This window comes from Hesperophylax consimilis, chromosome 27 (genome assembly GCF_061612785.1).
Source record: "Hesperophylax consimilis isolate HC1 chromosome 27, BYU_Hcon_1.0, whole genome shotgun sequence".
Lineage (NCBI taxonomy): Eukaryota > Metazoa > Arthropoda > Insecta > Trichoptera > Limnephilidae > Hesperophylax > Hesperophylax consimilis.
This window is the reverse complement of record NC_142862.1, coordinates 28,208,910-28,225,431: the sequence shown is the minus strand read 5'-3', so window position 1 is coordinate 28,225,431 and position 16,522 is coordinate 28,208,910. Positions and strand designations below refer to the sequence as shown.

The window sequence follows — 16,522 nt, the reverse complement described above, 5'->3', positions numbered from 1 at the left end:
GGCATTATTCAGGATGTAATTAATTTTATTTTTAATCTTGCAAATCGAATAAATGTCACCATTATTTCTGGGTAACCTCTCCAAGAAAAAGTCTTGCAATATTCTGGTAAACAGTTAATCTAGCATGCAGAATTTCCGGAGAAACTTTATGCTCATCATAACATTTACCAATTCAATTTATATATTTAAGCAAAACTGCAAAAACATTTCTTCTTGATATTAAAACTGGTGTACCACAGAGATCTAAACAGGTATCCCCTTTATTTTTATTTTCATAAAGTAGTGTAATTATAGGGAAACAATTACAAAATACTAAAAATCAGACTATTAATAATCTTTTGGCCATTGGGGACAATTCGTAAGAATTATATCAGCAGTTGTTGAGGACATTGTAGTTGATTCTGTAGCCGACTTCATTTGCCGGGGTATTCGCGAAGTTGTCGCTGTTGAAGTATACGTACAGAGGCCCAGGAGGGGAAGCTGAAAGAAAAAATACAGTATTATTAGTATGAACGAATCGCAAAATAACTAACAATTCTGGAACGGTCACAATCACAACTGCTTCATTATTTAATTTTAAGCCTCAAATGATAATACTCATTCTATTGGGTTCTCCCGATCTGGCCCGTCAGTTGGCAGACGCTTTCGCCACCAATTAAAAGTCACCAAACGTAGCGAATCACCCAAGGGGTGACTTATGGTAGATGTGTTGGTAATCCAATAAATGTTTCCAGGGCTGGCAGTTATACCCATTTCCAAACAGAAAACTAACCTGGAGAAGCTCATGGTCTCAAGCGAAAGGTAGATAAAGCAGAGAAAGATCATTAGTGCGTTAAACTGATCAAGTGTCATAGGTATCCGCGTTTGTGGCTTCGACTGCAATAAGTGGAGCCGTGGTTATAATCAACAATGAGGCAACAACCCAACAAGAAAAATATGTGTTTAAATACTCACAAGCAACAATGCTATTGGCCGCGCTGTTGCCACACCACTTGGATCCGCGCCGTCCGTCCGCAGTCTGCCCATCCGCGATGAACAGGAAGTCCTGGCTGTCTTGGCTGTTGATCACGTAGGGATTTTTCTCGCAGTCCGTGTCTAGGAAGTTATTAGCGGTCGCCACGTTGGTCAGCCGGAAGAAGGAGGGCGTGTACCTGGAATGAATAAAAAAGTACTGGCCAAATGGTTCTTATTTAGTGGTTGCCTCATTTCTGAGGTTCATGGCCCCAACTTTTATTTCCCCGGTGAACCAGGCTCATCCACTCCTCTCGGTTCTGTGCTGCATGGAGAGCCAAGGATACAAACATTCCGGACGGATGTGATATTATTTGATCACTCTTATGAGTGCCTGTTGCATTTAAAACAAATTCATCCTGTGTGTTATCTTATTTCACTTATATTTTTTGTTTTGGTATTCGCAGTATTCGATTGGAGGATATTTTATTAGAATCGTTTGATTTAAATGTGCCTTGAAGAAACCCAGCTGAAGCGTAACTACAAAATATTTACAATGTCTAGAGTTTCAAGTTTTACAAATAGTTTTTTGTGTTGTTCACCTAACCTTATAAATGAAATTAGAAAACGTTAAGATAGAATATTTCAATTGAAAGCGCAATTAACGCAATCTTGATTTCAAATTTGTCTTCATCCCTGCACCCACCTTTTTTCCATGCATTTTTTGTTATTTTTTTACATAAACCTATACAGAGGGTCCTGAAAAAACATATTCTCTCAAGGCCTATGTCATCTTTGGGGATGCTGCTTGGATAGTCTTTTAAGAGAACGGAAGAAGAGGAAGTTCACAGAAACGAAGTTCTGGGAAGAAGTATGAGGTATAGCAAGTATTCTGCGGGGATCAATGTATCCAGGAGTGACGGACGTATGAATCCATCCCTCGGGATGGGTCTTCCTCAACCAGTCTCTCCAGTTCCGACCCGCCACGCAGTAGGTGGGCAAACACATCCTGCTTTAAGACCTAGACAAACCTCACCTCATCACCCATACTCAAGTCACCAAACGCAGCGAACCACTCGGAGTGACCTATGGCAGGGATGTTGGTTATCCTATAAACGGTTCCCGGGGCAGCGGTACCCATATCCACCTCTCGAATTGAGGATTCATTAGTTAAGATTAAGTATTACTATACTCACATCCTCAATAAATAACCAAGATGTTTTCAGTGCTTTTTTAATGCATTCGCCGCACTCTTTACAGTCCTATCTCCAGAGGGACGATATCACTCAACTGAACATATCGATATTTTGTCCCACTTCATTTGAAGTGGCTCTCCCCACAGGTGAGTTCATAATTAAATTGGCGTTGCTAGCTCCACAGAAATGACATGATGGTGGGTGACATCCTCGAGAGTGAGACTCCGATATGAAGAAATTTATTTCAGCCAGAATCTCATTGTTAGATATAAATCCGTTTATTAGAAGATAAAAAAATATTTGAAAAGTGCAATTTCTCTGGAAGTCTCTAAAGTGCGGTAATTTTTCATTCCCAAGATATAATAGATGGTTTTAGCCAGGGTACTATGTTCACTTACTTGATGCCACAAACGTCGACGGATCTTCTGAAGCAGGATGCGTAGCGTAGGTTGGCCAGGTAGGGCCCTTTACCAGAGTTGTAGTTGAAGGACTCAAAGGTGCCGGCCCTATCGGGGTAGTACTGCAAGCAGCCAGGAGGAGCTAGAAGAAAAACAAGAGTTGGATTTGTTGAAGACCTGCCACGCTTTAGTCGGGTCTTATCTTTTTAATAAGTAAGTAAGCAGTCACTGTTGAAGGGTGTTCAAATGTGTAGATTTTCTACAGTTATTTCAATTTTTCGTTTAACAGCAATGCAACATAACGGTTCACTTGATCATAATATTTTTGAAACAGTGACATATATAATGGAAAACAGGATAATATGTGATTCGAATGTGAATGGTACAAGAAGTCAAAGACGCCCGAGGAAGACATGAAACGTTCAAGCGAACAATATACTTTAGTCGGGGCATGTCGAAAGCCAGAATAACAGAAGAGTATGTATGAGACGATGTATGTATGTGAATGAAGCAAGGAGTGTGGAGCCGAGACCGAGTTGTTTGGCGGTCCATCCTCTCTGCTCTGCTTATTCCTGCGGAAAAACGTTGTGATGGTTAGTTAGTTATAGCAATGCGCAAACGTCTTAAAACATGCGGAGTGTGCACAGACTTTTGTAAAGCTTTCGACAAAGCCTCACGCTCAAAATAAAATTCTCATACATAAATTAAGAACCCGGAATAACCAAGGAATAGCCGGAAATATTTTAAGATGGTTAAAAATTGCCTACACAGATGAAAAATTTTAGTTAACACTTTTCACGCCTGTTTGAAATCTTCACCAACATTCCACAGGGGTCACATTTGGGACCAGTATTGTTTTCTTTGTTCATCAACGATATAACTATAATTTTTGATGTAGTTATAACACTCTTATTTTCTTATAATTATTTAAATTATTGTTAACCTCAATGATCGTTATGTATGAAACTATCTTTAAAGGTAAAACCTAGAACTTATTGATTACGCTGTAACTACAAACGTACATTGTACTTAATTACTTATTTTATGCCATCAATCCGGTAATATGGTCACAGATACATGATACATTGATGTGACTTTCATTTAACTGAAGTTAAACGACATGAAGTCCAATCTTACCATAATTCCACTTACTTGCTGTTCGAGTAAAAACAAAAGACTGATCCAAAGCGTTCATTCGAAATGAAGTGTCGTGAGGGAGTCTTTTGAAGCGTGGCAAGCTATCAACGGACGCTAGTAGTATACTTAACATTCACGTTCTTTGGCAGGAGACTTTGGTCTGTGCACTTCTTTTACTTGCATTTTGCTAAACCTACATGTATTTTTTCTTGCAACTTACCAATCAGATATTCGTCATTTGCCGCAGTGCCAATCTCCCTCTTCTGCCGGGCGTTCTTGATCTCCGGTTCCAGCTCGCCCTCGTCCCCGACGTTCTCCGCGTTCTTGCCGTCGATCTGCGACACGTACCCTAGGAAGGGTTTCACGGGGTAGTTGTTTGTGATCAACTCCAAGTACGACGGCCTGGTTTGCAACCTGGAATAATGGTGATCATTGAAAATTTCATAATAAACAGATATTCTATAGTCAGCGGTCCTATGCCGCATGAAAAGCCGCGGACATCAACGTTTTGGTGCCTGTGATACCAGATCAGTCCAACGTAACGCATCGATGATTTTCCGATGCTTCTCCTCTAGTGGTAGAATTTGGTCGCGATGATTGATTTCCAAACCGATGTTGATAATGCAATAAACCAGAATTGATATTTACTGATAACGCTGGCGCATCTCTCTATGAATTGACATTCTTAAGCGTCAGACGGCTTTTGGTAAAAGTTAAAAATAATAATAAATTGAAATATTAAGTTAACCATACAATGGCAGTCCGAACGCATTTTTCGATACTAAAAAAGGAGTTAATTAGTTCATAAGTAATTAGTAAAATTAAATTAAAGGTAATTAGTCATAGTCATAACATAACAACTTTTTTTTTCTCAATGCTGAATCGGAATCAATGATCGCGTCTTAGATAAATAATTGAGTCATGTAGCAGTATGAAGTAGGTATATAAAACGTTTGAATGATTGTTCGGTGTCTCTTCACTACCCCAATATTGTAGTAATGTATGACAATAGAATTTACCCTCTGGTGTTGTAGCACTCCAGCTGCGTGATCCTAATCCTCCAGGTAGGGATGGAGAGGTCAGTCCTTGTGGTCCTGTCGGCGATCTTCAGGTTGATGCGGAGGGCGCGGCTGTTTAGAGAGGCGTTCACTCGCAGGTAAACTGGAAGGACATTACATACCAATTCAAAGTTTTTAATTTTTTTTAATTTTTTTAAAAAGAAAGACAAAAATTCCCGGGTTACGAATAACCCAACAATGTTTGAAAATCTCCTACTACCACCACAGAAAGCCGAAAATGTGTTATAGATATTGTATCATTAAATAGTAATAGGTATTGTAATAAAATCAACTCTTCTTCCTAAATTAAATATGTTATAATCAATGAGCAAAACCTAAAATGGAATATCACATTACAGATATATTAAAGGGAATAAGGAAATTTATTTGTTAAATTAAGAAATATTTTTATGTGAAAATAAACAAAAATGTGTGCCAGGTCCTTATTCACTCTTTGCTTATCTACAATATTCTAGGTTGGAGAGGAAAACAACCTAATTGCAAAACCGTCATATTTAACAAGCCATAAAAAATATATTAATCTCCCTACTGAATTGATCCGTATTATTGGTCGCCGAAGGTCGTGGGTTCAAATAGTAATAGTAAATTTAATTTTATTATCAGGCACAGGAGCTCCTCTTCTTTGAGAAGGTATACATGACCAATTTTACCTTTAAATATAATATTTTGTAAAAGTGTATGAATTTTACTCATTTTTTTACATTACATTAAAAAATAATATATTTATGACTAGCAGATAAATACCCGCTGCCGCTGTTTGAAAACGGTTGTTTTTGAAAATAACACAGGGCACTATTTCCATTTACAGCGATCCTAACATTACAGTCACTAAGATAATAACACTATTAGAATTATTCTAATCAGTAATCTGGCGCCCAACGTAAGGCAGTTGAAAGTCATCCATTGTTAGATACGACGCACCTAGACTTGTGTATTGGGGTGTTCCCAAAAGATATTTTTTTGAAAATTCTAAATTTCTAGTTGATAAAAAGGTGTATCCATGGACCCACATTTATCAGAAAAAATCTGGCCCAGTTGAAAAAAGTTTAGGCTAAAGTTTATTACATACATAAATTAAAATACGAATTTTATATTCTTCTTTTTCTTCTAGACTGGTTTCTCGCTATCATTTGTATCAATAAAATCTAAAAATAACCAATCAGAACGATTGTTGTCGGCGTAAAGCACAGCGGTGTCTTTAGATGTATAATATTTACCGTGTTGTCCACTGTTTTCTCCGCAAATAGGAGGAATGACTTCACTGAAGGCTTGCAGGTTAGTTACTTCAAGGACGTCATCTCGACAGGAATATCCCTGAAAATAGACATTTTACAATTGGTTCTTGTGGAGTGTGCTGAGTCAGCGGGAGCCGGTCTGCTGCCGCCTCAGCGATAGTGAATATTTTGTTCCTGTTGACAGGTTCCAGTTTTGACGTTTATTATTAATGTTATTAATTCATTTATAATAAAATCATTTCCAATTTAAAAAATGCAAATAAAATAATTTTGTGTTCCCAATATTTTACCATATGCAGGTACTTTTTCGCAATTCTCCAAACAAATACTTTTAATATTGAAAATGGCACTAATTCAAAGCAATAGTTCTAGAATTCATGTTAGAAACAGAGTCACAACCAAAATTAGTCCAATAAATTGATAATATGAAAATGCTGAAATTTTCAGACAGATGGATTTTCACTGACTCAAAATTCCATTTGATAGCCCAGAATTGCTTGAATTGAAAAGCTTTCGGATTCCACCACGTAATACTAGTTAGTTAGCGCCCTTTGTGGCAGCTGGACGCGTCATGCCGTCTTCCAACCGCTTTGTGTTTTTTTAGTATTTTCAAGGGAAACGAGGCAACATCCCTTTGAAATTATTTTAAAAATCAGTCAATCAACATTTAAAATTAACTTACCAATTAGTAATCAGAACTTTATAGTAATGTGATTAGAGTGCAGTGTGTTAAAAATGAATAATCAAAAATTGTGCTAAAAAATATTCTAAATTCGATGAAGTTGAACTTGGGACGAGAATCGGTAACTGTAGGTACGCCAGATGTTTTCAATGGAATTCTTGGAAGCCCTAACAAGTGCCCAGGGTAATTTATTATGACAATGCACCACTAACATAATCACCAGGAACAAGTGTACAAGGAGATGGACTTGCCGAACGTCACAGATGTGCGGCTAAGGTTTGTTATCTATGTGAGGATATTGTGTCAGCGCTCTATTAGCAGCAGACACATACCTGGACGGATGACGAACCTCGTGCTGGCACTGTTGGTGGGCACGGTGTACTCTTTCGCTGCAGCAGCTGGTCCAGTTTCCTCACCACCAAGGATTCTTGCTGCAGAGTCTCCATCCTCTACCTTCGTCGAATGTCACAGCGGTGCTGCCAAGGTCTGGAATCCATGAGAGGACATTGTGTCAGCGCTCTATTAGCAGCAGACACATACCTGGACGGATGACGAACCTCGTTCTGGCACTGTTGGTGGGCACGGTGTACTCTTTCGCTGCAGCAGCTGGTCCAGTTTCCTCACCACCAAGGATTCTTGCTGCAGAGTCTCCATCCTCTACCTTCGTCGAATGTCACAGCGTTGCTGCCAAGGTCTGGAATCCATGAGAGGACATTGTGTCAGCGCTCTATTAGCAGCAGACACATACCTGGATGGATGACGAACCTCGTGCTGGCACTGTTGGTGAACGCGGTGCACTTTCTTGCTGCAGCAGCTGGTCCAGTTTCCTCACCACATAGGATTCTTGCAGCAGATTCTCCATCTTCGTGTCACCTGTTTCTGTACTTCATTTTATTTAACTTAATTTTAATTTCAATTTGTAATATTTATATTTTTTTTGTAATATCTGCATTAACTGTTAAGCGCCCCTGAGGTGATATCTCACAAAAGCGGCGCTATATAAATCATCCAATAAATAAATAAATAAATAATAAATAGTAGTCGGGATTTATGTCAGTGCAGAAATTCTGGGACTTTACTGCCATATGTATTCCTCCCTGCTCATAGGGGGAAAATAATTATACCGAATCAGTGGACATCTTCAATATAATATAAAAAGTTGTTACTGGGGCAGTTCAGTTATGTGTAATAACTATGAGTAAATATTAACTATGTTTAATGTATAAATACTATTCGCATGTAAAAGGGCGTTAATAAATAAATATATAAAACTTACGAAGAGATTAGCAGCTCGTGATTTCCGGGGGCCACTCTGAAAAACAATTGACAATTTAATATAATTTTGTCAGTTATTAAAATTATTTTTTTTAAGTAATTTTTAACCTTATTTTATCCAATATTTTATGAAGTTCTGACAAAATTAAACTATCACCACTAAAATTAATTAAATTACCACACACTTGGCGAAGATTAATGCTAAATCACTATTTTCGAATAATCTTCATAACGAATCGGCTTACATTATGAAACCAAAAAATATACTTTTGATAAATTGAAGGTTTTCCTATCGTTTCCTTTGAGTAGAATACAAATAAAAAAATTATATACACATTAAAAAATACAAATGTAAACTACTAAAAAGTTTTTCTTTTCATTAGAAATGTATGAACGCATAAAAGAAGCAACTTACAAAAATACAATATTATAGCTAAGATTATTTGTGACAGTTTTCCTTGATTAGCTTTTTTGCTTTCTTATAAAATTGTTTACAAAATAAATAAAAACCATTATTGTGCTTGAAATCGAGCGTTTCTAGACGTTTGTCAAGCGATTTTAATTCATACATATATTCGTGACAATACAAGGCATACCAAAAATATACACATTTTTGACTTGTAGCTTCCTCTTAATAAATACGTACTCATTTTGTCCAAAAGATGATTTGATGCGTGTACAGTTTTATACAAAATGGATTTCTACAAACAAAACCCTCAAATTTCACATAAATCGCATGTTTGTAAAATTTCGTGTTATAAACGGTTTTCATTCGTCGTTTTAAATCTAGTTTGGCTAACTCACCTGGTCCCATTGTATCTCTTCCTCCAGGACTCCGTCTTCATGAGGACCATGGCCATGATCGATTTGTTCCTTATTCTGGTCGCCGTTCTTCACTTTCTTAGAATTCCTGTTAACTGTAGTGCCGGCAGTACCGGAATCCTGTGATACATTATCATAATAATAAATGTTAAAATCATATCCTCACTGAGATCTCCCGTGCTAATGATTTAATTTACATATGATTAACAGTTAGTAGTGTTTTTATCGCAGTTGAGTGCTTTCGGTTTCAGTCTGTATTTGGTGTCAGTATATATATACAGGGTGTCCTGAAACTTGTAGTACAAGCGGGAAACTGGTGAATCTACATCACATTTGGAGTCGATTTTGTAGTATATTTTTTTTTGATTTGAGCTTTCGTTATCGAGTAAATCGAGTTAGAAGTTGATTTTTTTTTTTTTTTTTAATCAAATTTTTATAAATTATTACTGAAGATCAAAGTACCCAACTAATTAAAACTATTTGAAAGTAAAACAAATGAAGGAACTCGGATTTGAAGCATTATTTTGAAATCACCCTTCATTTAATCCGGTGTAATCATAAAATATTTCTGCTCTGCAGGGTTAAAACATCTGTTGTTCAACCCTAAACACCAGAAAAAACTTTAACCCTAAAATAGCCGAAAAATATATATATATTTTTTTTTTGTGAAAATGCTCAAATCAAAAAACTTTATGTTTATTTGGGTTCCCCATGTGGTGTAGATTCTCCAGTTTCCCGCTTGTACTACGAGTTTCCGGACACCGTGTATATATATGTTGTATTTCTGCTCTCCCTGTGTTTTATATTCAGCTTTTTATCAAGATGTTTATGTTATAATATTGTTGTGAGTTTTGAATGAGAGGGGATTTTGGTGTAGAGTTTAGAACCGTAGTATAGGAAGCTGTTTTGCCCAAATGTCGTATTTGTGCTAGTTGGATATGTTTTTGACCCTGAGATCTAGTGTTTCTAATATTATACTACTTCCCACCCAACTACCTTCAGCCTCTCAACATTCCCCCGGATGCCATAGTCTCAATGGTTCCAGATGGTTGGAATGAGTTGTAACTCTAGTGCGGTATTCACATAAAGAAAAAGGATTTGAACCAACGACCTTTGGATTTGAAGTAACTGACTATTCAAATCTCTTCACTGAAACAGTTCAAGCCACAGAGCATCGATTCTGAACGGTTAATGTTATATGATCTACTTACGAGGGTAGGCTGTGACAGAGTAAGGATATCATAGTCGATCCTGATCTGACAGACGCGAGGGTTGTTGATCTCCACGTTGTAGGAGCACTCCAGCCCAGTGGACTTGCTGGTCAGGGGCGGATTGGAGAAGGTGCCGTCCTTCGCCCTGGTCACGATGTCACACGTCTCCACTGGAAGTACGGGTAACGGGTAAGTAACTAGTAAGTAATTGGTAAGTAACTGTAGGATTAGTAGGAAGTAGGATTACAATATATTTATGTTATACGCCCATACGGGCTTTTACAAACATGTGATTTACAAAAACTTTGATTGAACTATAATAATTTAGTGAAACAGTAATCATGAATTAAAATTTGAGACTAAAATAATATACAACCCATGCAAAAGAATAGAATTATGCAAATCTCAATTGTAATCATTACTGAGATATGTTATTATAGCCTTCTTGTAACTATATTCTGTGCAGTCGACCATATCTATAATTTCAAGCGAATATATAAATGACGCAGTCCTGATATTGTAGCAATTAAAAAGATGTTTCGATCGGTTAGTTCTGGTTGGCATGTTGAAGGTGATTAAGCCCAGTAAATCAGGACTGTCTTTTAATCCATCAACAAATTTAAAAATAAAATCAAGTCCTGTGTCACGCCGTATCTGAACGCACGCTAAATGTTTTTTTAAATCGTTGGAAATCCTTAGTATTTCGTGTAGTCAATTTTTAAATTTGATCAAATTTCATCATCTTTTTTTTTTCTTTATTCATAAAAATATATATGGATACAGGTTTTTTTTACATGCTTTTCGACTACCACACTAGACACATGTCCGTATTATGGTAGTCGAAATTTGTGTATAAATGTAATACATGATTCATTCAGTTGTAAAATAGGTATAGGTTAAATAGGTTTAACTGAAAATAAGAAAGAGATGAAAATAAAGATAAATTAATCAATTATTTTAAAAAGGAATTTTAAACAGAATTGAAATGAAAAAAAGAATAATAAAGCAAATGAACTTAATTTAATGATGTCAGGTATTCTTTAAAATAGTTCTTTCCCTCCATAAATAACCAATTCGTAATATATAATATTATGTACATGATCACATACAGGAAAGGAATTGGAGTAGATGAATCTTGTAAACATAAAGATAAAAATAAAAATAAGGTAGGATACAAATGAAAATAAAAGATAATGCTAGGGATAATAGAAATAAAAATAAGAATAATCGCATCAGCGTAATATAAAGTTTTTGTTGAAAGTTAATTAAGAGATAAAATTTTTTACTCAAAAAATAAGAACAGTTTTAAGTTGTAAGGCATTCTTTATAATATTTCCTTCCCTGAGCAAATAATCAGTTCTGTACACTAATGGCATAAAGATCATCAGTTTTCGATGTCTTAATAATATCAATACTCAGTAAGTTGAACATTTTAGGCGCTATATAAGAGAATTGTCGCTGGGCGAAGGCTGTTTTTGTTGGAGGAATTTTATATTGTTGGTGTGATGAGTAGCGGGTGCAAATATTGTGTTGAGTTTTGAGTGTTAAATCTGGAAGCGTGGTTCATCAGGGCAGTTGGAGTGTGGGACTAAGTGTGTGGTACTCACGAGCGCAGCAGGTGCTGAACACTCCGCAGTAGCCGACCACCTTGCCGCCCTGGCGCCCGCACTCTGGCCGGGTGAGGCACACGCCCCTCGTCAGGCGGTCCGTGCCCAGGCAGCTGTCGCCCGAGTCCATTAGGGCAGTTGGAGTGTGGGACTAAGTGTGTGGTACTCACGAGCGCAGCAGGTGCTAAAGACTCTCCAGTAGCCGACCACCTTGCCGCCCTGGCGCCCGCACTCCGGCCGAGTGAGGCACACGCCCCTCGTCAGGCGGTCCGTGCCCAGGCAGCTGTCTCCCGAGTCCATTAGGGCAGTTGGAGTGTGGGACTAAGTGTGTGGTACTCACGAGCGCAGCAGGTGCTAAAGACTCTGCAGTAGCCGACCACCTTGCCGCCCTGGCGCCCGCACTCCGGCCGAGTGAGGCACACGCCCCTCGTCAGGCGGTCCGTGCCCAGGCAGCTGTCTCCCGAGTCCATTAGGGCAGTTGGAGTGTGGGACTAAGTGTGTGGTACTCACGAGCGCAGCAGGTGCTGAAGACTCCGCAGTAGCCGACCACCTTGCCGCCCTGGCGCCCGCACTCCGGCCGGGTGAGGCACACGCCCCTCGTCAGGCGGTCCGTGCCCAGGCAGCTGTCTCCCGAGTCCATTAGGGCAGTTGGAGTGTGGGACTAAGTGTGTGGTACTCACGAACGCAGCAGGTGCTGAAGACTCCGCAGTAGCCGACCACCTTGCCGCCCTGGCGCCCGCACTCCGGCCGGGTGAGGCACACGCCCCTCGTCAGGCGGTCCGTGCCCAGGCAGCTGTCTCCCGAGTCCATTAGGGCAGTTGGAGTGTGGGACTAAGTGTGTGGTACTCACGAGCGCAGCAGGTGCTAAAGACTCTGCAGTAGCCGACCACCTTGCCGCCCTGGCGCCCGCACTCCGGCCGAGTGAGGCACACGCCCCTCGTCAGGCGGTCCGTGCCCAGGCAGCTGTCTCCCGAGTCCATTAGGGCAGTTGGAGTGTGGGACTAAGTGTGTGGTACTCACGAGCGCAGCAGGTGCTGAAGACTCCGCAGTAGCCGACCACCTTGCCGCCCTGGCGCCCGCACTCCGGCCGGGTGAGGCACACGCCCCTCGTCAGGCGGTCCGTGCCCAGGCAGCTGTCTCCCGAGTCCATTAGGGCAGTTGGAGTGTGGGACTAAGTGTGTGGTACTCACGAGCGCAGCAGGTGCTGAAGACTCCGCAGTAGCCGACCACCTTGCCGCCCTGGCGCCCGCACTCCAGCCGGGTGAGGCAGACGCCCCTCGTCAGGCGGTCCGTGCCCAGGCAGCTGTCTCCCGAGTCCATTAGGGCAGTTGGAGTGTGGGACTAAGTGTGTGGTACTCACGAGCGCAGCAGGTGCTGAAGACTCCGCAGTAGCCGACCACCTTGCCGCCCTGGCGCCCGCACTCCGGCCGGGTGAGGCACACGCCTCTCGTCAGGCGGTCCGTGCCCAGGCAGCTGTCTCCCGAGTCCATTAGGGCAGTTGGAGTGTGGGACTAAGTGTGTGGTACTCACGAGCGCAGCAGGTGCTGAAGACTCCACAGTAGCCGACCACCTTGCCGCCCTGGCGCCCGCACTCCGGCCGGGTGAGGCACACGCCCCTCGTCAGGCGGTCCGTGCCCAGGCAGCTGTCTCCCGAGTCCATTAGGGCAGTTGGAGTGTGGGACTAAGTGTGTGGTACTCACGAGCGCAGCAGGTGCTGAAGACTCCGCAGTAGCCGACCACCTTGCCGCCCTGGCGCCCGCACTCTGGCCGGGTGAGGCACACGCCCCTCGTCAGGCGGTCCGTGCCCAGGCAGCTGTCTCCCGAGTCCAGGCTGAAGATACCTGAAACATACAACTCGTACAACCAACCGCCACAGTTTTCACTGTTCCTCCCTCATTACACCATTCGCACCAAGCACTGGGGATACTACAGAACAAGTCACAAGGAGAAAGCGTTCTGGTAAATAATATTGCTAATTTAAAAATCTCCATCATTATTATTCGTTTTCCTGTTAAAAAGCGGATTGTAGGCCATCAACAAATAAATTGACAGGTACCCTGGTAAACTTCAAGTAAAATACCAATGTTTTGTCACGATGTTCTACCGGAGTTGAAAAAGTCCGTAAACTTCATCTCCGCTGAATACGAGGACCTAAAAAAAATGTTCTCGGAATCACTAGCCACCATCAAAAGCTTACAGGCCGAAAATACGAGGCTTCACACAGAAATGCGTAATCTTAACACGCGCGTATCCCAAATTGAACAGATGGCCAGAGAAACCAATGTAGAGATTCAGTGTTTTCGTGAAAATAGATCTGAGAACTTAGTATTCATCATCAAACAACTTGGAAGCGTAATTTCCCGTCCCATTGCTGAATCTGAAATACTTCACTTACATCGGGTCCCCAAGGTCCATCCTGAATCCAGCCGACCCAAGTCAATAATAGTGAAGCTTCCAAGCGTGAGGGTAAAGAATGAAGTGCTGGCTGCAGTTGCCAACTTCAATAAAAAAAACAAGACGAACAAACTAAATTCTACACACATAGGCATCGATGGCACGAAATCACCAATTTACGTCAGTGAACATCTCTCTCCCGCAAATAAGGCCCTGTATGCAGCTACTAGGATGAAAGCCAAAGAAACACATCATAAATTCGTATGGATCCGAAATGGACGGATCTTTGTACGAAAAAATGAAAACTCTGCTCACGTACTGTTGATCCGCGATCATGACTCCTTGGTTTCTCTCACCTAAATTTCCCAATTTAATTTATCTGTAGAATGTATAATCTATCAAAATCTTAACAAAACAAAATGGAACTGAAATTTTTTTATCAAAACGTTAGAGGAGTCAAAACTAAAACAAATGACATAAAAAATGAAATTTCAATCAACAATTACGATATAATCTGCTTCACTGAAACATGGTTAAATTCATCAATATTTAGTAATGAATTGTTTGACGAGCGTTACCTAGTTTTTCGAAGAGATTGCGAATCCACTAGTTCAGCATCCAGAGAAGGCGGTGGAGTTTTAGCAGCAGTCGATAAAAAATTAATAACAACACGCAAATCATCTTGGGAAAGTGATGGAGAAGATTTATGGTTATCGATAAAACCGTACGAATATTCTAACTCATTTATCTACATTTGTGTATTATATATTTCTCCCAATTTATCTGTTGATGATTACTGTAATAGAATCAAGAATATTCAGGATATTTATCTACAACATAGTAATCCGAAATCTAAATTTATAATTATCGGCGACTTTAATTTACCTGAGATTAAATGGACACCTGACATAGCATATAGCAACAAAACACTAGCTCCGTCCAACTACACTAGTCATAAAGCTCACTGTGTTGTCAAATTGGCCACAATGTGTAACCTTCACCAATTCAATTATATTCTTAATGGAAATTCTAATATTCTTGACCTACTTTTTTGTGATGAAACTAATATTAATCTGTCTAGAACAACAGGGTTATCAAAAGTCGACAATCATCATCCCCCTTTCGAAATAATTTTAAAATTTGAAAAACTGAAATACTTAAAAGATAATCATTGCCCTATTAAATACAATTTTAAGAAAGGAAATTATGAAGCTTGTCGTCTAGATCTGTCAAATGTTAATTGGATCTCACTTTTCAGTAACTCGAATGTCAACAATAAGGTACAATTATTCTACGATACTTTGTGGGATATTATTCATAAACATATCCCGAAAAAAAAAACACAAATAAGAATTCACTACCCCAAATGGTTTAGTCAGTCTCTTATTAAGCTCCTCAAAGAGAAAAATAAAGTAAGACTGCGGGCCAATAAATATAAAAAACCCACTAGACTATGCTGAGTTTGGTATTCTAAGAAAAAGATCGAAAAAAATGCAAAAAGAATGCTATTTATCATATATAAATTCTGTTGAACAAGGCATAAAAGTAAATGTAAAAGCTTTCTGGGCATACTCAAAATCGTTGCGTACTACCAATTGCATTCCTAAATTAATGCACCTGGATTCTATATCTGCAGATAATGGACAACACGTTGCCAATCTTTTCTCTAATTATTTCGCATCCGTTTATACTCAATCTAATCCCTTGTTATGTACTGCCATGCCAAAAGTTTCACAAAACAACCAATTTAATCTTGGAAAAATCAATGTTAGTAATGAAACCATTAAATCTTGTTTAGAAAAAATCGATACATCTAAAGGCCCAGGACCTGATAAAATACCTCCCTTGTTTGTAAGATGTTGTTCCAGCGCGTTGATTAACCCACTTCTTTTAATATATAATGAATCATTATCTTCAGGAACTTTCCCAGACTTGTGGAAAAATGCACATATTGTTCCAATACATAAATCTGGTGATAAATCTTTTGTGAAAAACTACCGACCAATCAGCATTTTATCTTGTTTTGCGAAAGTCTTTGAATCTATAATATATATTTCTGTATTTTCACACTTTGAACCGCAATTATGCATCAATCAACATGGGTTTGTTCCCAACAGATCTACAAATTCAAATCTTCTTGACTTTTGTGATTATGTGTGTAATGCTTTCAATGAAAGAACTCAAGTAGATGCCATTTACACAGATTTTCAAATGGCATTTAATAAAGTTAACCATTCTATTCTACTACAGAAGCTTGATCGAATAGGTATTCACGGTGATCTTTTTAGATGGCTTAACATACCTAGAAAATAGTACACAATTAGTACTTATTAATGGGTACGAATCACCTCCCATAATTGTAACATCAGGCGTACCCCAGGGGTCCAATCTTGGCCCACTGCTTTTCTTAATCTTTATTAACGACCTTGGCCCCATGTTACGCTGTGATTTTGTTCTATTTGCCGATGATCTCAAGATTTACCGCAAAATTTCCACTAGTTCTGATCATGTTAAGCTTCAAGAAGACCTTTGCAC

The 16,522-nt window shown here is 39.6% G+C and overlaps 1 protein-coding gene across 1 annotated transcript; it reads right to left on the bottom strand.

The window, feature by feature from the left end:
* Positions 1 to 370: 370 nt before the first annotated feature.
* LOC149410890 (uncharacterized) lies at positions 371 to 14,897 on the bottom strand. Its single transcript, XM_089647900.1, has 10 exons — positions 14,873 to 14,897; positions 13,294 to 13,434; positions 9,962 to 10,156; positions 9,055 to 9,062; positions 5,979 to 6,075; positions 4,702 to 4,843; positions 3,903 to 4,096; positions 2,546 to 2,687; positions 955 to 1,151; positions 371 to 480 (listed from the first exon to the last, which is right to left on the bottom strand). The coding sequence occupies exons 1-10, from the start codon at positions 14,895 to 14,897 to the stop codon at positions 371 to 373; spliced, it is 1,251 nt and encodes a 416-aa protein (XP_089504026.1).
* Positions 14,898 to 16,522: the final 1,625 nt, after the last annotated feature.

Coding starts and splice junctions, on each gene's coding strand:
- LOC149410890 (XM_089647900.1), bottom strand. CDS start 14,897: ATGTCAGGTGTCCATTTAATCTCAG. Junction 10,157..13,293: donor CTTCAGCACCTGCTGCGCTC/GTGAGTACCACA, acceptor CCGTACTTCCAG/TGGAGACGTGTGACATCGTG. Junction 481..954: donor GGCCAATAGCATTGTTGCTT/GTGAGTATTTAA, acceptor TTTTTCTTTCAG/CTTCCCCTCCTGGGCCTCTG.